This window comes from Vigna unguiculata, chromosome 7 (assembly GCF_004118075.2).
Source record: "Vigna unguiculata cultivar IT97K-499-35 chromosome 7, ASM411807v1, whole genome shotgun sequence".
Classification (NCBI taxonomy): Eukaryota; Viridiplantae; Streptophyta; class Magnoliopsida; order Fabales; family Fabaceae; genus Vigna; species Vigna unguiculata.
The window spans coordinates 26,408,774-26,432,088 of record NC_040285.1 but is presented as its reverse complement, the minus strand read 5'-3'; the positions used below and the strand labels follow the sequence as shown (position 1 = coordinate 26,432,088).

Genomic DNA, 23,315 nt, shown 5'->3' with positions numbered 1-23,315 from the left:
ATCTTGAAATGATGAGCTTGAACAATGAACTTCATACTTTCAGAAAGTTCAGGACAATTTCGGAATAAATTACATTATCCATCTATCACCCAATTTAGTGACTAGTGTGAACTGTGTCCTGTGCGTCTGTGTGAGAGAGAGAGAGAATGAGAACCATTAATTTAGTTCTTGAAGTGTTGTTATCTTATTTAGGAATAATCCCTTAAGTATTAAAAAACTTGTTAAATAATCCTTAAAAAATTGAATATCTTTTTAAATTTCTCCTTAAACATTAAGTAAAATATATGAACCTTGACAGACATTCAATATTTGAAAGATTAGTTGTATAGTTTCATTTAAAGACTACTTGGAAAATGAGAATTTTGGAAGACCATATTGTGGTTTATTATATATGTGTTATTCACATTCAATTAACTATTATAATTTACATTTTTGTAACATGTACTCATTTTGAAGATTGTGGTGGAATGCACTCGGACTGATCAGATGTTTACATAACTACTAGAGTTGCTTGAAACTTGAAATCAGCCAAATATAATCTTTAACTAAACCGTAGTTTGGTTTTTAAACTGGATTTTTTTATAAGAAAATACACATCTTAGAAGCTACAAATATTTAACACAATTATATACCACGACTCCAACTTATGGATCTATTCACCTTAATCTCATTGTTAACTAAAACTTCATTAATTCATTTTTTATACTAGATGCTTTTGGTAAAATATGCCTTTTAGAGACTACATATACCTAACACAATTATACACTTAAGACTCGAATTCAAGGATCTATTTACTTTTTACTTCTAAGTTAACTTTTGTGATATATATTATTAAATAAATAATTATTGTTTTAGGAATTAAAATATAGACTTAATCATGTGATATCATCTTTACAACTTTTGTTAATCATAAACAATATCGAATTAATAGAAATTAAAAAGCTAAGATCATAATGTGGCCCAAAATATAAATGAAGAGTGACTATAATGGTGAACCCCCGACACATTGACATAATAAAACATAGTCACCAAACCAGGAACATCACCGTTGCTGAATATTAGAATTTAAATGATTGTATTTATTATGCACCAAAAGTAAAAGAAGAGTAAATGGTTACATACAGAACATGTTAGCTGTTAGCATACTCTTTTAGGTCAGTGAAAAATATGAGTAAGAGATAAGAGCACCCTTCTTTGAGTCTCTGGGACATTTATCAAATAAAGCCGACCAGAATTGACAGAAGGTCACTACTGTTTGGTACATGTAACAGTTTCTATATCTCATACAACATACAGATGCTGCTGGGCATGACAATCCCAGATAAATATCCTGAATTTCCTATTAAACAAATCAAATTCTATTCACATCAGGTATGTATGTACATACAGGCTAATTATGTAAAGCTAGTAAGCTCTACATGATACATGATTATACATACAGAACAATAACATTGTTCCACACTATGGAACAAAGCAACACTCAGTGCTGATTCCTAGGCGCAAATTGTGTTTAACAATCAGTTCCACAACAACCACTATTGCTTCGCAGATTCTGGTGTATCTAGCTGACGTATTCTAACTTGGTAAACCTTCTTGGTCTGCTTATCATAAGTTGTTGGCCCCAACGCAGCTTCTTGATTCCTAGTAGGCATGCTATTCGTAGGTTGTGGTTTAGTCATCCATTTTGTAGGTGGTATTGAAGGATCCGTGTTCTGCACAAACCGGGGTTGTAAATTGGCTATTGGTCTGGAGCTTGGAAACCTTAATGACCTAGGTCTCTCTCTTTCCTCCATTGATAGAGCAGAAAACTCAGTTTTCACATTGTGGAACTGTTCTTCACGCTGTAACCTATCGCGTATCTTAAAATTCTGTCTGTCATTATTATGTCCACCATATTTTGGTGTAGTCATCATGCCATGGTGATTATATTGTCCATTATAACCATTTGCGTTCTCACCATGATATTTTCCATATCCAGCTGATCGAAGCCTGTTCGTTTTATGATGGTGTGGAGGTTGCTCCAGCAATCCATGGGAGGTGTTATTTGATTTAATGTTGAGGGTGTTCTTAACAAGTCGATGAGCTGCTTCTCCCAGTTGATATCCAACGATGGCTCCAGGTACTCGTGGCCTGTGGGATGCATCATATACAGAATGGTCAGGCAAATCAAGTATCTCCAATAGAATAAACGACAGGTTCCATGCATCAAGAAAATACTAATAATTTTGTAAATATAACTATATAAAAAATGAGTTGCAATTCTATACATCACCATTATGATTCAATGATTTGTTAACTTCTGTTCCTTTATCTTTCATTGATTCTCGTAAAAGTTGAGAATTTGGGTAAGCTTAAATGTTAAATGAAAAAGACATGGAGGAACACAATTGAATGCACACTATTTATCCATTGCTGTGTTTTCATCCTTATGAAATATAGACTTCACAATCACACATTCACCCAATTTGATAGCTATTCTATTGGCGGGCTCGGTTATCAGTGACATTTTTCAGAAATAGAGTATTCACTCACTCTACACGAACGCCATTTTGCTATATAAGGGCTCAGTTGTAACTATGCTAAAGCATAAGCTTCATGCAATCAGTATGTGTAGCTTTTCATAGAAAAGAGTATTTCTTTAGGTCTTAGCACAATCTATTGTTCGCAACAAAAGATTAGAAATAAAATGTAATTCTTATCCTATGTCAGCACCACATTATGGGATGCTGCTCTTAGGACGAAATATCATTTAGAAGAAACATGCAAAGAATTATGTATTACTGGTTTGTATGTATTGGCCTCTACACAGGTTGATGGTGAGACTCAATTGTTTTGTTAGACTTGTGGTTGACTTGTTTTGTAAATTATTTGGTTAAAAGTATTACATTCAGCACTATTGCATCCTTTATTGAATATCAACATTTCAAGCTATTTTTAATCATCTCTGAATTACAGTTCAATATGATCTTCAGTTTATGATTCAAAAATTAGTTTGGAATTCAAGATTTGATAACCTTTTGGAATATTAAGCTCAACCATTAGTTTGGGCAACGGTGCAATATTGTATGTTTACCCAGCCAGCGAGAACATGAAATATATTGCCCAAACCTGACATCCTCATGGAAACATATTCTCACCTTTCTCTTGCTTGCAGTCGCTGACCAATATTGTCCTCATGCCACAGCACAGGAAAAGGTTTAATATCAGTGGCTTTTAATACCTGCAAACAAAAACAACGTGAAAGTGAGATCTATATAATTGAACCGAGAAGGAAACAGCAGGTATTATTGAACTTAGAACGGAAGAGATAGAACAAAATTTGTAGACAGAATTTAGAGAATGAAAATGCTTTATTACTTAATCAAATGCAGTAAACACGTTATGTAAGATATGTATACAGCCCTATTGTGGAGACTATTCGCTTGGATAATCTTGAGGGAAATTCCTAGATACCACACCAAATGAATTTAAGCAAACGATAAATGAAGACGATATTTCCCAAGTACATTTACAACTATTACTTCAAAGATTCATCACCATCAATTGAAAAGAACAAAAACATAATAAAGATCAAAAGATAGACAAGTCTGTCTGACCTAACTCCCCAAACCTAGTTAATAGTATTGACATAAGAAGTGGTTCTATGAGTATATAAATAAGCAACAGTTGTGTAGCTCCATCCATCCATCAGACGAATTGATTAACTTTTCAAGACAGATGCTAAGAGTAGTCAGTCAGAACACTAACCTTGTTGGGTATTACTACACCATCTGGAAGTTTCGGGATATGATTGTGTTTACGAGGGTTAAGAAATGTAATATTTCTGAAATACAAAAACACTAAACATGAGTTCTCGACAGAAGATTAAATTACTCCATAGGTGTAGTCACAGAGGACAAAACTTACAAGACTTGGTTAAATTCAACATCTTGCAATCCTCTGATGGGAGAAGATACAACAGAGCTGAAAACATTTCTTTCACATAACCAAAAATATCCATTCATCCCACCACTACTAACAAGGATAGCAAAACAGATATATGAGCTAATTAAATAGCTATTAGAATTCAAAATGATGAGTGATGACCACTAGCCGATTCACTAACCTAGCATTTGTGTCAATTGGCCTAACACATCTTTTGTGCGGAGCTAATTGACTAGAAACATGGTAATAAGATAAGATATGTGAAGCCAAATCATGTGCACGATTGACATATAGCAAATCAAGCATCACACTGTTCCGAAACTGTTCTTCCTCCTGCATATAAGAAAACTGAAATTAGTACTGAAGACACAATAATTAGAAGCTTCATTTTCTACTGTTGAGAATGCTGAACAAGCATTTTATGCAACTCTAATTTTATTTTAAACATAAAATTTCCTAGTGGATTGAAGAAGAACATCAAGGTTTAATTTTACAGTTCACTCTTTCATGCAATTCAACGACCAACAATTTTCATGAAACAAGTATTCTTAGTCAATAATCATAAATATACAAACAATCTCCTCCCCTTCCCCACACACATTCACTTAAAAATTCCAAACCGTTAATGTGTCTTCAATCTTTCTTGTGGCAGCAAGCAATTTCTTCTCATCAATAAATGGCAGCTTGGCAACACCCTGAAAAGCACCCACAGCAGTAGTTAAAAAACTCCCACTTCATTCTAAAGCATTCCTAATTTGGAAACATGCTATAATACCTGCCATGCAAATCGTTTTCCATTCATATCAATCTCAAAATCTGCCAAATAGGTATCCATGTCATATCAGAAAAAGAAATGTCAAATTTAACAGACTTAAAAATAAACAATTAATAGAGGATTATCTCACCAGCAGGGTAAAAGTGAAAAATAGGAGATGAAGGATCAGTCATCAAATCTCTATATTTCTCAGGCAGTGCACTTGAACTGCAACAAAAAATAAATAGGTGAGACAAAAAGAATGATAGAAAGGATTTAGTTTAACCATGAGAGAACGCAGAAACCTTGAAGCAGGTAGGGTGCCCATGAGCTGATCAAATGGTTTAAATGGTTCTCCCGGTAAGAAAGTTATTTCCTGATCAGCTAGATCTTTAAAATCAGAAGCAAAGGGTGCATAATGATATGGGTAGTACCTGAAGAAATAATAAAAGTAACAGTGTGAAGATTGAACATAGTCATGAAGATATAATTCAACCAAAATGAAGGAAGACTTCTGGTGTTAACATCAAAGCCAAGGCCATGATGTGAAGGATCAAGACCAAGGCCCAACATTTTGAGGAGACAAAGTTGATTATAAGCATACCATTCTTGGAGAGCTAAAATAAAATTAATATATTGCTTGCATTTTGGATTTGAACCCAGAATCACAAGTTTAGAATGTGCTCACTTAACCATGGAGCCAAATCAGCTTTACTTGAGATATAGGGATTTTATTTTTCTTTTATTCACTTACAAAATGAGGCAAGACTCTAATACTAAATTTGTAATAAAACATTTTGCAATTCAGAAAATGGATGCGGATGATTTGAACAAACCAATTAGTATATACTCTGCTAGGGTTCTTCCCTGCATCTTGCAATCTTATCAACAATTTACCAATTCTTGTGACGCTCATCCTTAGGCGTATAAAACCTTTTCAGTGGCACCTTCATTTATCTAGATTTCTTTGTTTTGTTTTCAGTTCCTAACTTTTAAATTGATTCCCAATCCCTAACCCCTAAGTTCTCAAACTTTGTCGATTATATTTAAATCTAATCAACTTCTAGAAATTCAAGACAATCTATTAACCCAGCCTCATCAAGTCATCCAATCTATATTGTGCTAAGTTGTTCCTCAAATCACAATGATACGTTCCTGCTAGCAAACAACATAAAAAATGTAACATAATTCGAGAACTGTAGCATCGAAGTTAACACAAAAAGGAAAAGGAAAGATGTGCAGCCAGGAATTTTGCTCAAAGAAGAACAGATGAGGAGTGTGAACGGTTACATTTCATCAAGTTACACTCAACTAATTCAATACAATCAAGAAAAAAGGTAAATATACGTTATTTAGCATTCTTTTATAATATTTTGATAAAGATATTATATATCTTCTGCTTTTAATTATATGGATAGAGATATCATATATTTGATTTTCTTCTTATTATTATTATTATCAAATATTCTGTTTTATTATATTTTACTGCTCTCCTTGTATGGAACATTGTACTCTATATATTAAATAAGTTTCTAAATCAAGAGGCAAACTCTCTTTAAGTTGTTTTTCACCAAACACTTCTTATGCGTATTAGTATGTGTTTCTGTATGCATGCTTCCTTCTCTCATGGTTTATACATACTAACATGGTATTAGATTTAAATCGTCTTCCGCATTTTCTCTTTTCTTGTTGATTTCCTGCCATGACAAATCCTACATTATCATCTGGTCCTCCCACAAATCCTGTGAACCCTAACCCATGTTCTAATCATCTCACAAACCCCGCACGTCTCCTATTTCTTCATCCTGGTGAAAATCCTGTTTGTCTTAGTGTCTCCTCTTCTTTCCGATAACAACTATCTGCAATGGCGACATGATATGCTCGTTTCGTTGGAAACCAAAAACAATGACTGTTTTGTTATCAACACTCGTCCATGTCCACCTTCTATTGATCCCTTGCATGAAGCCCATTTATTACCCTAGGATTTCTTTAAGAAAATAATAATAGCAATAATGAAAAAACCTCTAGCACAAAAGCTTTCTAGCTTTACAACAGGTTCAAGTAGTCGCATTTGATTTTCTGAGAAACCAACAGTGGCGTTTTGCACCAAAAAACTTATTAGTTGTGACTAATTTGTTAGAAATAGGGATGACAAGTAAATTCGTCCCCACTTTAACGAAATCCCAACATTGACTAGGTATGGATAATATCCAATTTTTTAATTGGGTATGAGAATGGGAATAAGTATGTAGATATTTGTCTCGTCCCCATACCCTTCATAATATTCATACCCGCACTCATCCCGTTTAAATTACTAAAATACTCATAGTTTGTTAGGTAATTTAATATATATATATATATATATATATTATAATATTATTCTCATTCTTTAGTTTTATAACCTTTCTTTTTCTTTTAGTTACATTTTTTTTCACTTTTTTAATTGTTTGGCTTACCATGAAATCAATTCACATCTTCAAGATACTTTCTCTCTTATCATAACCTTGTATAGTTATGTTCAAACAATGTATGCAAATTAAGTATTTTTCTTTATTGTTTATTTTTTGCACATGAGAATGTTTAACTCTCATTTTAAGTGTTCAATAGCATAAACCTTTCATTTACTAGATAATATAAAATATTTATCTTTTTTATTCTCTTATTTTTAATTTTTGTTTCATTTGAAGAATCCTTTCTGTTTTGCTAAAACAATTTTTATTATCTCTCAACAATTTGACTAGTTTAATATTTGAAAAGTTTTCTTAGATCTTTAAGATATCTTTCATCCTATCATACCCTTAATTATACATTTGTTTTCCTTTGAACGATTTCATTCAATTATCAAATTGTGTCTAAGACACACATTTGACTTTTTTTAGTATTTTTATTTGTTGTTTATTTTTATCATATAAAATACTATTTTGATGTTTTTTATATAATTATTTTTTTTTCTATTATAAATGTAATTCTATTAGTACAATTGTGTAAAAAAATTCATTTACTATAATATAATATAACATATATATGATATTATTTATCATCATTCAAAATATATCATAGTTCAAAAGATGAAAGATCTATGCTAAATTTCAATTATTATTATTTTAATTATTATAAAAAAAAGTGATTTCATTAGAATCTAAAGAATGAGAGTAAAGAGACATTTTAAAATATTTTAAATTTCATTATCTCTTTTCTTTTTGTAAACTTTTAAAAATATTTTTAAATTTTATCAATTTTGTTTCATTAATTTGTAAAGTTAATAAATGTTTTGGTCTCATGAAATTATATTTGGTATTATAATTTGAAATATGTAAAATTATAATTTCTTTCTAAATGTTTGATTTTAAGAAAGAAAATACTCATTTTGATATTGAGTATTTGATAATATTATATTTTATTTAAATAACTTTTTTATAATTTTATAAAAAATAGTTAATTGATATTTAAATAGTACGAAAATAGTTATGTACTACAGGTACGAGTGTACACCTTTTACCCGGGTGGGATAGAGATGAAACAAAAGTCTCATACCTGTTTGGATTGGGTACGAAGATGGGGACTAACTTTTCCTTTGGAGATGAGATGGAATAGTGAATCCTGCCCCATGTCATCCCTAGTTAAAAATATAAGAAATATCTAAAATTATAATCTTGGAATATTTTAAAGTATCTTTGATACTCTCTTTAGGATTTATTCTTTTATATTTTTATTTGTTTCCTTATTTAATTACGATATTAAGAATTATAGGAATAACTTCTTAGTATCAGATCTATTGGAATATGATTTATAGACACATCATATCATGTATTTATTGCCATCAGTTTATATAAAAAGACTTTGTTGCGTAGTCCATACATACGGTTTTCATCATCTCTTTCATCTGTTTTCTCTCTTCCAACATGGCCTGTGTCTGGAAAAACCAACTGAAAACCATATCATGTGGTACCATTCTCCATGACTGGCTTTGCGACTATTATGCTACTGAGTTCCCCAAAACAAAAAAAAAAAAAAAAAAAACAGGAAACTCTAATTAGTCACTTCTTTCGTTGTAACTATTTTTAACACAAATGTCACTTTTCCACCGTGTCCAAATTTCATTATTTATTTAAGGGTTAAATATGTTGTTGGTCCTCAAGTTTAAGTAAAATTTGGAATTAGTCCATCTTCAAAACTTTCGACCAATTTAGTCCTTCATCTCTAAAAATGCATGAATTTAGTCCTTTTAACCAAATTTTGTTGAGTTTATCTGACGTTTCAAGCGCATTTCATGATAGTATTTGAATTATTTATATTGTTTGACACATTTTCGCTTCAATGTTAACTCAAATTTTATCATAAAATGCGTTTAAAATGTCAAATAAACTTAACAAAATTTGGTAAGAAGGACTAAATCCATGCATTTCTAAAGATGAAGGACTAAATTGGTATATAGTTTCGAAGAGGGACTAATTCCAAAATTCACTTAAACTTGAGGGATAAAAACATATTTAACCCTTTATTTAATTAAGATCTTTACACTTATAGGAATACCATATTAGGATCAGATCTATTATTATATGATTTGTAGACCACTTCATGTATTTTTGTCATCAGTTTATATAAAATGACTTTGTTGTGTAGTCCATACACAGTTTTCATCACATCCCTTTCACCTGTTTTTTCCCTTTCAACATGGCCTATGTTTGGCAAAACTAATTGAAAGCAATATTAGAGCGGTACCATCCTCCATGACATTTTTGCATCTATTCCTCTAATGAGTTCCCCAAATATCTAAAGATGTCCTTTCGAATGTTTTTATATTTCAATTTGTTTCCTTATTTAATCAGGATCTTTCCAGGAACATCTAATTGGAACTACATTTATTAAAATGCGATTTATAGGAATATCATTTTATATATTTATTGTCATGTCCTCAATTTGTCTAAAATATACTCTTATTTAGTCCATGCACACAGTTTTTAACAACTCTTCCATCTATTTTTTTTTTCTCTCTTTCATGCATGTAAACACACCAACTTGTCGAGTGAATCACAGACAAAAATGATAAACAAAAATAACTTAAAACCTAATAAATCAATAAAAAAGAAAGAAAATCACTAACCACTTCCATGAGCTGACACCCTGATAATAATACTGACAAATCCAACAAAGGCCTTCCACATATTTCAAGACCTAAAAGACAAATAAAACAATGAGCTGAATTCCAGTTCTAATATAAGAAATTAATGAGGATGAGAAGTATAATATTGACAAGAAAGCAAAATATTCAGAATCAACAAATCACCTATCCCTGTTAAGAATGCACATGGTGTCCACTTCTAGTCCAACACTATTTTCCAAAATATTTATCAAAGAAGTTATTCTTCAATGCAAAATTGAGTTTTATTTATGCCAGTATCAAGAGATCTAAACCCATTTGAAGACAACATGCAGTTGGAGGGCATAAGCAGATTCCCTTTCCTCCTTTGGAACACAGGTAAAGGGAACACTACCACAAAGTTCAAGAATCAAGACCCTAAGTATAGCCACATCATTAAAAAGAAAAGGTAGAAATATCTTTGTATGTTTTCCTTTCTAAGTCAGAATGCATTTAAATGGCACTGTCAGCATTTAAAAGATTAAATCACGTGTGTGGACATTAGATTTGAATATAAAAGCATATCCAAGAACTGCAAAAAATGTTGCATGATTAGACTTTTGTCAGACATAGAACTTACAGTATCTTTCCTAATTTTCTCAATCTCCTCAAGATTTGATACACCAAACTTTTCAGCATAATATCTTTCCTTGTATCCAGGATCTCCTAATTTAACCTGAAAAAATAAGAATCATTTAATTTGAAATTGATAAGCATTTTTAAATTTTTCATTGCATTTGATGGGTCAAACATTGGCCTAGCCTCCCTGTCACAGACATGCTACCCTTAGTGTTTGTTTGGAAACACATGTAGAATTACTTTTGCAGTCCTGAAAAGCAATTTCGGTGGTGTTCCAAAACATGCTGTACAAAATAAAAACATAAATAAAGAAAATAATCTGGCGATATATCCTTATATTTAACCTTATCCACAAGCGAGGCTCGGGGTTCTCGAGGCATTTCTCCTCTTGCCCTAGCTCTAATCTCTTCATTATTTTCTGCAGCCTGTAAATACATTCACATGCCAGGAAGCAGTGATATAAAAGCATATTAAAAGAACATATAGCTGAGGAATATCAGTTCATGAAATGCGTTCAAAAGCAGAATACCAGCTGAATGTAAACTCGTTTCTGAAAGATTTGATCTTCATGAATAGCAATAAACTGGATAAATCGTTCCACTCTATCTAAGAAAACCTGTGAGGTATAAAAAATTTGACATTGTAGATTGAGAATTCAAGAGTTATGTCCAACTGAAAATGAAAATATAAGAAAGAATGCTTAAGAGATTAATGCATCTACTAGTTCATTCATGTATTGCTAAGAGTACTTATATAAGAGATACACTAAAAAGACTACTACACCAAGGTGACAGAAAGGTATTACAAAAATTATGTTAAACTATCGTAGCAAGTTAACCTATTGAAACAAGTTAAACTATTCTAACACATCACCTTAAGTTTTAAGCATACAAGATCTTCTAAAGGACTCGTCAAAATATCCATGAGTTGATCCCAAGAGTTGACAAATTCCGTGCAAATTTCCTTAGCAACAACTTCTCTCAAACGAAATAACAATCAATTTTTGTGTTTGATTCCTTCAAGAAATTCAGGATTGGAAGCACTGTGGATAGTTGTTGGTTATTGTCAAGAGCAAGCTGTTACGATAGCCTACATTAATTGTAAATTTTTTATTTATTGCGTTTTAATTAGTTGAGATTTTGTTTTAATATTAGGAAGATTGTAATAAGAATAAAATCCCGTAGTTATAGGGATTTATTCTTTCTAAGTATATGGTCTGTTACATATGTATATGTTTAAATAGGTCAATTGACCTAATAATCATCAATAAGGAATAAAACAATTATTCCCTTCTGTTTACAAGATGGTATCAGAGCTCCTGATCCTAGGAGTCTCTGACCGTATCCCAAAACAGTGAATCGCAGTTGTCACTGCTGCGCAGTCTTTACCCATTCTGTTTCACCGCTGCCTCTGTTTTTTCTTTTTTTTTCCCACTGCAGCCTTCAACGCTGTTTTTATTTATTACTGCAGCCCATTGCTGCATCTTCAAGCAGTCTTCATCACTCTGCGATTGTCTTCCTGCAGCCTTCATTGCTGCACTTTATTTTTCCCATTCCTTTATTCTTGCTGCTATGGCTGAGGCAGTGAATTCTATCCCTGATTCAGGTGACAAATTCGTCCCTAATAATGGAGAATTGCAGAATATTCACTCTGCATACAGATTCAACGGAAAGAACTATCTTAAGTGGTCCCAACTTACACGAACCATATTAAAAGGCAAAGGCAAGGGCAGTCATCTTACAGAAAATCCTCCTAGTGAAACAGAAACCAGATTCAGATCATGGGAAGAAGAAGATTCAATGATTATGGCGTGGCTTTGGAATTCTATGATACCTGAGATTAGTGACACGTGTATGTTTCTAAACTCAGCCAAAGAGATTTGGGAGGCAGTCGAACAAACCTACTCAAAGGCTAAGGATGCTGCCCAAATATATGAAGTGAAGGTAAAAACTGTGGGAGCTAAACAAGGCAATAAATCTGTCACAGAATATGCTAATCAGCTCAAGTCCTTGTGGATGGAATTGGATCATTATCGTGTGATAAAAGCAAAGTGTTCAGAGGATTCAGTTCTACTCAATGAGTATATTGAGCAAGACCGTGTATATGATTTCCTGGTGGGCCTAAATCCTGAATATGATCAGGTTCGGATTCAAATTCTAGGCAAAGAAAGAGTTCCAAGTCTGAATGAAGTCATAGCCATTATCCGAAGTGAGGAAAGTAGAAGAAATCTGATGTTGGAAATTCCTACTACTGAGAGTACCGCAATGAAGGTAGAAGATGGAGCGGCAATGGTGGTTAACCAAAAGAAGAATATTTTTCCAGCAGGGGAAAAGAAACAAGAAGAAGTGTGGTGTTCTTATTGCAAGAAACCACGTCACACAAAGGAGAAGTGTTGGAAACTACATGGGAAACCACCAAACCGAGAATGGGGCAGCCAAAGATTTCATACCCAAAAGAGGGGAGGCCAAGGACAAGTAAATTCTGTAATCGGACAGAATGAAGAGATGGGGCAACTGAATCACGAAGAAATAGAAAGAGTAAGATCCTTTCTAAGTAAGATGGACAAGTCTACAGGTATGTGTACCTTGATACATTCTGGTAAGATTCCATATTCTCTTGGCTTTAATGTTTCAGATACAAACTTTTCACACTCGTGGATATTAGATTCAGGAGCCACAGACCATATGACACCTCTACCTATATATTTTTCCTCCTACTCACCTTGTTCTAGCAATAAAAAAATTTCTACAGCTGATGGAACGCTTATAACTGCAGCTGGACAGGGAGAGATCCACATAAACCCATCCCTCATGTTAAAAAATGTCCTTCATGTTCCTAAATTATCCACTAACCTCATTTCTATTCAAAAACTTACAAAGGATCTCTGTTGTACTGCTATATTTGACAGCAATATGTGTATTTTACAGGACAGGAACTCGGGGAGGACGATTGGACGTGCTAAAAAATGGAATGGTCTCTATTACATAGAAAATCCCAATTTGTCTACCAAAAGTCACTCTCTTGTTACAGAATCTGCCATGACCGATAAAGAAAAAATTCATCTTCACCATTGTCGGATGGGGCATCCTTCATTTCAAATTGTAAAAACTATCTTTCCCTCTTTATTTAAAAACATAGATATAGGGAGTATGTGTTGTGAAGTTTGCGAGTTAGCCAAACATAGACGTCTCCCTTTTCCTATTAATAATAAATTGAGTGATCAACCTTTTTCTCTTGTTCATACTGATGTCTGGGGTCCTGCGAATATTCCAACTTTTTCAGGTGCTAAATGGTTTTTAACTTTTATTGATGATTGTACTAGAGTTACTTGGATTTTTTTATTAAAACACAAATCTGAAGTCAGTTCCATGTGTATAAATTTTGTCTCAATGATCAAAACTCAATTTGGTGTCACCATTAAGAAAATCAGATCTGATAACGCCAAGGACTATTTTAACATAACTTTAAATTCTTTTTGTCAAAAAGAAGGTATTATTCATGAGTCTTTGTGCGTTCACACACCTCAACAAAATGGGGTGACTGAGAGGAAAAATGGGCATCTTCTAAATCATACCAGAGCCCTTCTTTTTCAAAATCATGTCCCCAAAAATTTTTGGGGGGAAGCTATTCTCACTGCCACATACCTAATCAATCATTTACCCTCAAAACTTCTAAATTTACAAAGTCCTATGCAGGTCCTGTCCTCATTCTATCCCCACATAGAGTCCTCAAACAAACTTCAACCTAGAATATTTGGGTGTATAGCTTTTGTCCATGTTCACAATAATGAAAGGGGAAAACTTGATCCTAGAGCTGTCAAGTGTGTTTTTGTAGGTTACTCAAACACACAAAAGGGTTATAGATGTTACCACCCTATATCTAGAAAATTTTATGTGTCTAGAGATGTTACCTTTCATGAACATAAAAGTTATTTTAAGGAATCTCATCTTCAGGGGGAGAGTATAACAAAGGAAGATGAACCATTAAGGGAAGATGAGCTTCTAATATTCTCAAGACCTGAAATTAATCCTGGTGTGGTGAACATGGACAGACCTGAAAATAGTCCAACTCAACCTGAAATTGAAATACAACCAGAGACCGAAACTACTATCACCAAAACTCAACCTGAGATTGAACCTCAACAAATTGAAAGCCAATCTGAAACTGAGATTACTAATGGTAGAAAAATTGGGAAAAATTTGGTGTATTCAAGGAGAAAAACGAGGTCCATTCCAGCTTCTAGTCATGTTCAAGAATCCAATCCGGTACCACTATATGAGGTAACATCTACTAGTCCTGTAAATTTGTTTAATGAATGTGATGCTGGAATTTTGGAAACCTCAAAAGTACAGCAAGAAAACCTTAGCCTACCCAATGAGCTTGACCTACCTATTGCTCTTAGAAAGGAAACCAGAACATGCACTAAAAAACCTGTTTATCCTTTATCAAATTTTCTATCCTTCACACAGTTCTCTCCTACCCATAAAACTTTCCTTACAAATCTGAATAACATATCCACACCATCTTTTGTATCTGAAGCATTATCTAATAGAAAATGGAAACAAGCCATGGATGTTGAAATGGAAGCGCTGAACAAAAATAAGACCTGGAAGCTTGTTATCTTACCTAGAGGGAAAAAGGCAATAGGGTGCAAATGGGTATTTACTGTGAAGTATAAAGCAGATGGAACAGTTGAACGATACAAGGCGAGGTTAGTGGCTAAAGGATTCACACAGACGTATGGAGTGGATTACTTGGAAACTTTTGCTCCGGTTGCAAAAATGAATACGGTCAGAGTCATATTATCATTAGCAGTGAATAATGGTTGGGACTTACAACAATTTGATGTAAAGAATGCATTCCTACACGGAGATCTTGAAGAGGAAATTTATATGGAGTTACCCCCAGGTTATGATGAAATGGCAGTCTCAGGAACTGTATGCAAGCTAGAAAAGGCCTTATATGGATTAAAGCAATCTCCTAGAGCATGGTTCGGTAGATTTTCTAATGTGATGACAAGTTTGGGTTATAAACAGAGTCAGGGAGACCATACTCTTTTTTTCAAACACTCAGTTTCAGGGGAAGTAACTATCTTGCTGGTTTATGTAGATGATATTATTGTAACCGGAGATGACAAGAGAGAGCAGCAGAAGTTGAGTGAATGTCTTGCAACAGAATTTGAAATAAAGATACTAGGAAAACTCAAGTATTTTTTGGGAATTGAAGTAGCCTACTCTAAGAAAGGAATCTTCATTTCTCAACAAAAATATGTTACGGATTTGCTTAAGGAAACCGGCAGAACAGCGTGTAAACCAGCAAACACTCCGATCGATCCGAATATGAAATTAGGAAGTATGGAAGAGGATGTGGTTGTGGATAAAGGAATGTATCAAAGACTTGTAGGTAGGCTCATCTACTTATCCCATACCAGGCCAGACATTGCTTTTACTGTCAGCCTAGTAAGTCAATTTATGCACCAACCAAAAGAGGCACATTTGCATGCTGTATTCAGAATTATTCAGTATCTAAAAGGCACTCCAGGCAGAGGGATTTTGTTCAGAAAAAACCAAAGCCTAAGTATTGAATCATACACTGATGCAGACTATGCTGGGTCAATTGTGGACCGGAGATCAACCACTGGATATTGCACATTTCTTGGTGGAAATTTGGTGACTTGGAGAAGTAAGAAGCAAAATGTCGTGACAAGATCAAGTGCCGAAGCAGAATTTAGAGCCATGGCTCAAGGAATATGTGAACTTCTATGGCTAAAGATCATCCTAGATGATCTGAAGATAAGATGGGAGAAACCTATGAAATTATACTGTGACAATAAATCTGCGATTAGTATAGCTCATAATCCAGTACAACATGATAGGACTAAACATGTTGAAGTGGATAGGCACTTTATTAAGGAAAAATTGGAAAGTGGGTTGATTTGTACTCCTTTTGTATCTACACAAGATCAACTTGCAGATATCCTTACTAAAGGTCTACACAATATTACGTTTGAAGATATTGTATCCAAGTTGGGAATGGAAAATATTTATTCACCAGCTTGAGGGGGAGTGTCAAGAGCAAGCTGTTACGATAGCCTACATTAATTGTAAATTTTTTATTTATTGCGTTTTAATTAGTTGAGATTTTGTTTTAATATTAGGAAGATTGTAATAAGAATAAAATCCCGTAGTTATAGGGATTTATTCTTTCTAAGTATATGGTCTGTTACATATGTATATGTTTAAATAGGTCAATTGACCTAATAATCATCAATAAGGAATAAAACAATTATTCCCTTCTGTTTACAAGAGTTATCACTATACATTTTCATCTTTTGAATTTCACAAAAATTTCAATCTCTTTGAATTATTTTATCCACACAATTTCATAAGTGATTATATTTTGGCACTAGGTTGAATAACCACATTCTATTTCTTGCTTTTCCAAGAAATAATATTGTCTCCAATGAAAACACAATATCCAATTATGAAACATGTGTTTATAGAAAGATCATGTCCAAACAACATCACAATACCAATACATCTAAGTATTTTCTTATCTTCATACACTGTTACATGTGATAAATCCCTTTTGAAGCATCTAAGGATGTGAATGATAACATTTTAGTGATTAAGACAAAGAACTCGCATAAACTAACTAACCACTCCAATGCAAAGAACAAGTTAGGTCCAGCATTAGTGAGATAAATAAGTTTTCCAAAAAATCTTCCATATCTTTCTAAGTTTTAAAAAGGCTCACTTTGTTCTGCCATCAATGTTTTATTTAACCGTAAACCCTAAAACTAACTGTTCACTGCTCTAAAATCAATCACACTTATTTCCTTTAGATATCTAAGGCAAATTTTCTTTGAGAAATGACAATAACTTCCTTTGCTTGAACTACTTCGATACCCATAAAATATTTAAAAAGTCCAATATCTTTTGTCTGAAAGTGATTGCATAAATGATTCTTTAGCTAAGAAATTTTAGTGCCATCATTATGTTTAATGACTATGTCATCAAAATACACAAATGAGTACATGCATATCTTCGGAGATACATGAAAATAAAAGACTAAGAGATCTGTCAAACCAAGCATACAGAGATAGTTTAAAATCATAGAGATGTTGGTGTATTCATGATGTAACACACACTCCTCCTGAGCAACAAAGCTAGAAGGTTGCTCCATGTTGCTTTCCTCTTCCAGATTACCATGAAAGAAGACATTCTTGATCACCCTGAAGGTGGACATTCTTGAATCAAGTTTCCATGAACTTTGACTTTCCACAGTTTGAGAAATGTAAGTTGTTGACAAACAAGACTGTGTGGGATTTTGTGCTTGGCTGCTACATTTTAGTTTTGGGTATTTCTGATAACAGAGATCATTTTCTCCATTAAGCTTCTCTAAAGAAATTGTGAGAGTCCCAGAAAAAGAGGTGGAAGGTCTTGAAGAAATTTTGAAGAAGGTAAAAAAATGAAATTCAAGAGGGACAAGAGGCTCCAACCTATGGGTTGAAACAATCAGTGATGGAAAGCAAGAACCAAGGGTTGAAAAATGGACAAGGGAGGCCGACAAACCCTATGGAGGCCATGCAGCATTTGGCTTCCACGTGCATAATGGGGTGCACAAAGATGGTGTATGTGGGGGCGCATGGAGACAATCCAGCCTTTGTTACGGGTTACTGGTTGGGTTATATGTCGCTAGACGAAAGGAACCAGATCTGATACTCACCAGAGAAAATGGAAATGGTCAATGGTGGCATACAGGGGAAGACAGTGGTGGACAGTAGAAGACAGTGAACAGTGGATTTTTTATCACGAACATGACCAGGTGTTTGATAGAGAAAAAAAGACAGCAATCAGCGGCTGACAACAGCAAGTGGCAATATTCTCATTGGACAATGACAGATAGAGCAAAATTTACCTGCTCTAATACCAACTTGAGAAGAAAAATATGAGAAAGAATGCTCAAGAGATTCATGCATCTCTTAGCTTATTCATGTATTTACAAGAGTCCTTACATTAGAGATACAAAAAAAAGATCTGAAAAGACTACACCTAGGTGAGAGATAGGTATTACATAAATAAGTTAAACTATCCTAACAAGTCAACCGATTCAAACATGTTAAACAATTCTAACATATCCAAAGCACAAAACAAGCAACAGAAGTGAAGAGACATTGCTGGATAAGACTATATCATACTGAAGAATAAATTATAACCGAGTATCATACTACAAATATAGAGAAAATAAATTTACCTCGCCTGCATCAGTAAGATAACCACCTATGACAGAAAAATCCTTTCTGTATATATGCATCAACAAATTTATAGCCCCCTGAAATAGGAGAAAGTTTATCAAAGATAATAGCATTCATAAATAGAAAGAGACGTGTTCAGAGTAACATAAGTCATAACCAAATCATGTTTAGAACCCACGTATCCCAAATATAGTTGTAAGAAGATGTAGATGGCAATGCCATATTTTTCGTTTCCAGCTACAGCTCAGTGTAACATGGTACATTTTGGATGCTTACCTCCCTGATCTCTAATGTTGGCATATGTGGGAGGAAATCATTGCCAACAAAGAAGCATAGAAATACAAAATCGTCCACAACTCGTTCAAAGTCAATCTCAAATGGAGGGTTGGGTATCTCCAATTCAAATTGCAAATATTCACGAAGCACCCAGATGTTAAGAAACTGTAAATAATACGAATTAACTTAAAATTGAAAACATAAAGCATAGAAATATAAAGATTCAGATCAATATGCTGGACTTTAATTCTCAAACCTGATATTTCTTCCTGTGAATTGGGCTATCATCAGGAGTATCAAAGTCCTCAACTTGACAATCAGCTGCAAAATGGCCAACTTGGCCACACAAAAAACACTTATCCTGTTGACCAGGTAAAGTAACTACCTGTTCATGCATTAAGGAATCATTTGAGACAATCCATAGAGATCAATGAGCTAACAATATCATAAAAAGTTACATTAGAAACTAACCTCCCTCAATATTGAGAAGTGAACCTCGTGTGTAGCTAAGGAGAGCATAATCAAATCAGCATCCTGGTTTAAGGATTGTATCATGCAAATATCAGGGAAAGGATAAAGACACCAAATGAAGATAAAATGAAAATTTGAAACAGAACAAAAACTCACCAATCCATACAAACAATGTCGAGTATCTGGATTGAAACCAGGAAGGTTGCGTTGTAACCGGATGTATTCCATTATTTTATGTTCTCCTTCACCAGGCGAGTTTGAATCAGACAATATAACCTTCAAATAATTAATCACCCAATGCAGCCCCATAAATAAATATATAGAGACAAAGTATCCTGAAAACCAGATGTGTAAAGAAAAAAATATACGGGATTACTCCACAGATAGGAATGATCCATCTTGAAGGTATCAAGAGATATAAAGAATTAATTGGATAAGGCGTCAATTGCACCTTTGTATTCCTCCAGCTAGGATTGTGGTTCAACCTAGTCTGTATATAATACTGGAGAGCCACTGACAAGGCTGCCATAAATTGAGTTCCAGGGGTAATGACATTAGAGTCTGAAGTCTCACGCTTGTCTTTAGAAGACAAAATGTTTGCCTCACCCTCAAATTCTTTCCTCAGCCTTTCCTCTTCAGCTTCCTATAAGGTCACATAAGCACAATAACTCAAACTTCATCACAAAAAGCGTAGGAGTCCCTTGCATTCAAGATCAATATTAACATTCTTACAGCCTCAGCTGCATCTTTAGCAGCTCGGAAACGCCGAGAACGTTGCTGATTCATTTTGGCTCGTGGTGCAACACCATCTGCAAATTACAAAGTAAGGAAAGAAGAGGGAAAAGCTGTAGTGGTAAGAAACAAATGAAATGAGAAAGTGGGATCAAAGAAAAAACAGAAGCTAGGAACTATCAGTTTGAAAATTACAGACACACAGAAAGATTGTAGCTTTAGGAAAATTGAATACACCAATGTAAGCTTTTGATTTGCCAGTGTCAGTTTTAAGGTAGGTTACATTAAGGTAAATAAAGGTCTTGACCTTCGTCTTGCACACTTAGTTACATTCTCGAACTCTGGAGCCTTTTCCTATGTTAAATTATCCTATTCTAGCATAGAATGGGAATAGCTTATTAGGACGTTCAATTTTGTTGGTTCTATAGATATAGATAATCTTTCTATTATTACATCACATTTAGTTTTCTTTATTGATAAAATGTGAAAATAAGTCAAAGGAGCACCACATCTCAGAGCAATACTATGTGAGTCAGAAGGGATAAGACATCCTTGCAGAAAAACAAAGGTATTGGCAACCAACGAAAATGAGAAAAAACATCGTAAGTGTATTATATTTATACCAATTGCAAGGTAGAGAAGCTTCCTTGGACGAACCAACGAATAGAGATGGTCAATGTATTCAAATACTGATTTAAAAACATCATCATAGGTAGCAGGTGCCGGCTGCATTCCAAGATTTAATGTAAGTTCAGCAAAACCACTCAGTAACTCAAACAGAAACATAACATGGCATTATTTCACTATATAACAGCTAATTGAATTGAATTCAGAAAATCAGCACCAGAACTTGAAACGTGAAGTTTAAGCCGAAATTCGGAACTTCATATTCCACTCAGGCTCAGAGCAAGGAAGAGGAAATAACAAACTCTATGAACTAACCTTGCCATCGGGGTGAAAACAAGGGTGGATAATGCCGTTCATGTCCAAGTACAAGTTGTCGAATTCTATTCCGTTGGGGTTTGGTTTTGACGCGTCGATAGGCAACGGAACGCCATCGTCGCCGACGGCGGGTTCATCCTCAACTACGTCGGCGATGGAAAGCGGGTAACGGTCGGCGAGCCACCGGTAAAACGCTGGCACTCCCATAGTTACAGTAACAGCTGAGGAGGGTTGGTTCGTTCGCAAACGACGGAAAGAGAGAAGAAAATTTTGGATCTGTGTCGTTCACACTGCTGTACTGTTCATCCGATCAGAGACATCAAGATTCGTTAGTCAAACCACCTGAGCTCAAATGTTTTATTCTTAATCTATTCTCTTTATTATTGAAGTTTATTTTTATTTGTTTTTTAAATTGCAGTCAATTATTATCTTTCATCTAATTCTCTCCTACACCGCTCTTTAATTTCAATTTAATTCCTACTAAGTTCTTACTAAATTTCTTATTAGACTATTCACATAAAACAAAATAGTTAGCATGGTCGTACAAATTTGTCAGACAAAAATACATATACATGCGAAGTAAAAGAAAAATAGTATCATTTACATCACATTTTTTTTTTTTAAATTTCAGCCATTGCTTATGGTATATTCAATCAAATCAAAGTAAATCCTTCAAAAGTTCGGATGGAGAATTAGAGAAACAAAAAGAAGGTAAATTTATATAGAAAAATGGTTTAAGCATGAGTGAATTAAATATATTTTTTGTCTTTTTCATTTTTAATGAAGATTAGAATTAGACTCTTTTTGAAATTTTGGATCAATTTATTCTCTTATATTTAGAAATTGTATGAATTTTTAATCCTTTTAACTAAGATTTGTTAAATTTATTTGACGTTTCAAACATGTTTCTTAGTTAATATTGAAGCGAATAATATGTCAAATGGTATAAATAACTCAAATGTTATCATGAATCGCATTTGAAACGTAGATTAAACTTAATAAAATTTGGTTAAATGAGCTAAATTCACATATTTATAAAGTTGGAGGATTAAATTGGACCAAAATTTTGAAGATGGACTAATTCTAAATTTTAATTAAAATTGAGGACAAAAAACATAGTTAATCATTTTTATGTGCAGCCAGATTAGAGTGTTTTGGTATTGGGGGACCTTCTTGATAGATGAAATCGAGGAATTGAGTGGGTTGTGAAGAACTCTAATGCGAAAGTTGCTCGTGCTTCTTATTTCAATGCCAATGACTCATTTTAATTTCTTTACCAAGATTTTTGTGCAGAAAACCAAAATCCGAAAGAAAAAAAAAAGTTCAAATATTATTTTGGTCATTGTTTTTGTCTAATTTGTTTAATTTGGTCCCTTTTTATGCTCGTTCAATTTGGTCTTTGATTTGCTCATTTAATTTGGTCTTTAATTTGCTAAATTATGTTCAATCTCATCCTTTTTGTTAACACCACTAAAATTGATAATGTCAGGGTGTACAGAGTGACATCGTTCACATAACGTGGCATTATTCACATCATGATTGGTTGTGTTTTGTTCAAATAAGTCCCTATTTTAATTAAATTTATTCAATTTAGTCACACCCTCCATTTCATGACCCTTCACCACTAATAGAGATGGCAAAGCAAGTCAACCCGACCCGCTTTGGCACATCCCGCGTTTTGGCCCGCAAAGTGCGGATCGAGCTGGCACGCCTCACAGTTCAAAAATAGGTATACGTAGTAGCGAAACTTGAACAAAAATTTTAGGGAGGCAAATTATATTTGTTATATATAAATTATTATTTTTAATTAAAAAAATCATTTCTTTACATCATTTTCTCTATTCAAAATAAGCACTTATGACAATAGAATCTAAATAATATGACAATAATATACATGAAAGAGTAACATAAAGTTTATTATAAACAATAATATATTAAAAAAAATTACCTTTAGTCAAAGTGTTCCTCTACGTTCTTTCAATGACTTCAAATCTTCAATAATTAAATCAGAACTTTGAAGGTAGTTCTTTCAATGACTTAAAATCTTCAATAATTAAATCAAAACTAAAGGTAGTTGCAATATCCCTTTCCATTAAAACCAACTCAATTACCTGTAACAATGAAAACATCTAAGCCAGATCGTCCGCTTGGTTTTTTACTAAAAAGATAACACGGTAAGCAATATGCAACATCTTTTAATGGTGAATACTCTAGCCATGAAAGAAATTGTACTATACCTA

General features: G+C 33.7%; 2 protein-coding genes across 6 annotated transcripts; one reads left to right on the top strand and one right to left on the bottom strand.

The window, feature by feature from the left end:
- Nucleotides 1-1,172: 1,172 nt before the first annotated feature.
- Nucleotides 1,173-21,435, bottom strand: LOC114190881 (5'-3' exoribonuclease 4-like). 4 transcript variants are annotated; one of them, XM_028079949.1, is made up of 22 exons: nt 21,076-21,435; nt 20,757-20,859; nt 20,134-20,210; nt 19,853-20,044; nt 19,558-19,677; nt 19,402-19,464; nt 19,187-19,315; nt 18,931-19,095; nt 18,654-18,731; nt 10,927-11,013; nt 10,742-10,822; nt 10,399-10,494; nt 9,783-9,853; nt 4,984-5,112; nt 4,830-4,906; nt 4,700-4,740; nt 4,545-4,619; nt 4,106-4,257; nt 3,907-4,014; nt 3,748-3,823; nt 3,138-3,220; nt 1,173-2,130 (listed from the first exon to the last, which is right to left on the bottom strand). In XM_028079949.1, exons 1-22 carry the CDS (start codon nt 21,280-21,282, stop codon nt 1,536-1,538), a joined length of 2,805 nt encoding a protein of 934 aa, XP_027935750.1. In that variant the 5' UTR covers nt 21,283-21,435; the 3' UTR covers nt 1,173-1,535. The 4 variants fall into 4 exon arrangements, with proteins under 4 accessions (XP_027935750.1, XP_027935751.1, XP_027935752.1 ...); XM_028079950.1 differs by having other exon boundaries at nt 3,907-4,011; XM_028079951.1 differs by lacking the exon at nt 3,907-4,014.
- Nucleotides 11,808-13,878, top strand: LOC114190883. 2 transcript variants are annotated; one of them, XM_028079954.1, is made up of 2 exons: nt 11,808-12,971; nt 13,325-13,878. In XM_028079954.1, the coding sequence occupies exons 1-2, from the start codon at nt 11,969-11,971 to the stop codon at nt 13,357-13,359; spliced, it is 1,038 nt and encodes a 345-aa protein (XP_027935755.1). In that variant the 5' UTR covers nt 11,808-11,968; the 3' UTR covers nt 13,360-13,878. The 2 variants fall into 2 exon arrangements, with proteins under 2 accessions (XP_027935755.1, XP_027935754.1); XM_028079953.1 differs by having other exon boundaries at nt 11,808-12,995.
- Nucleotides 21,436-23,315: the final 1,880 nt, after the last annotated feature.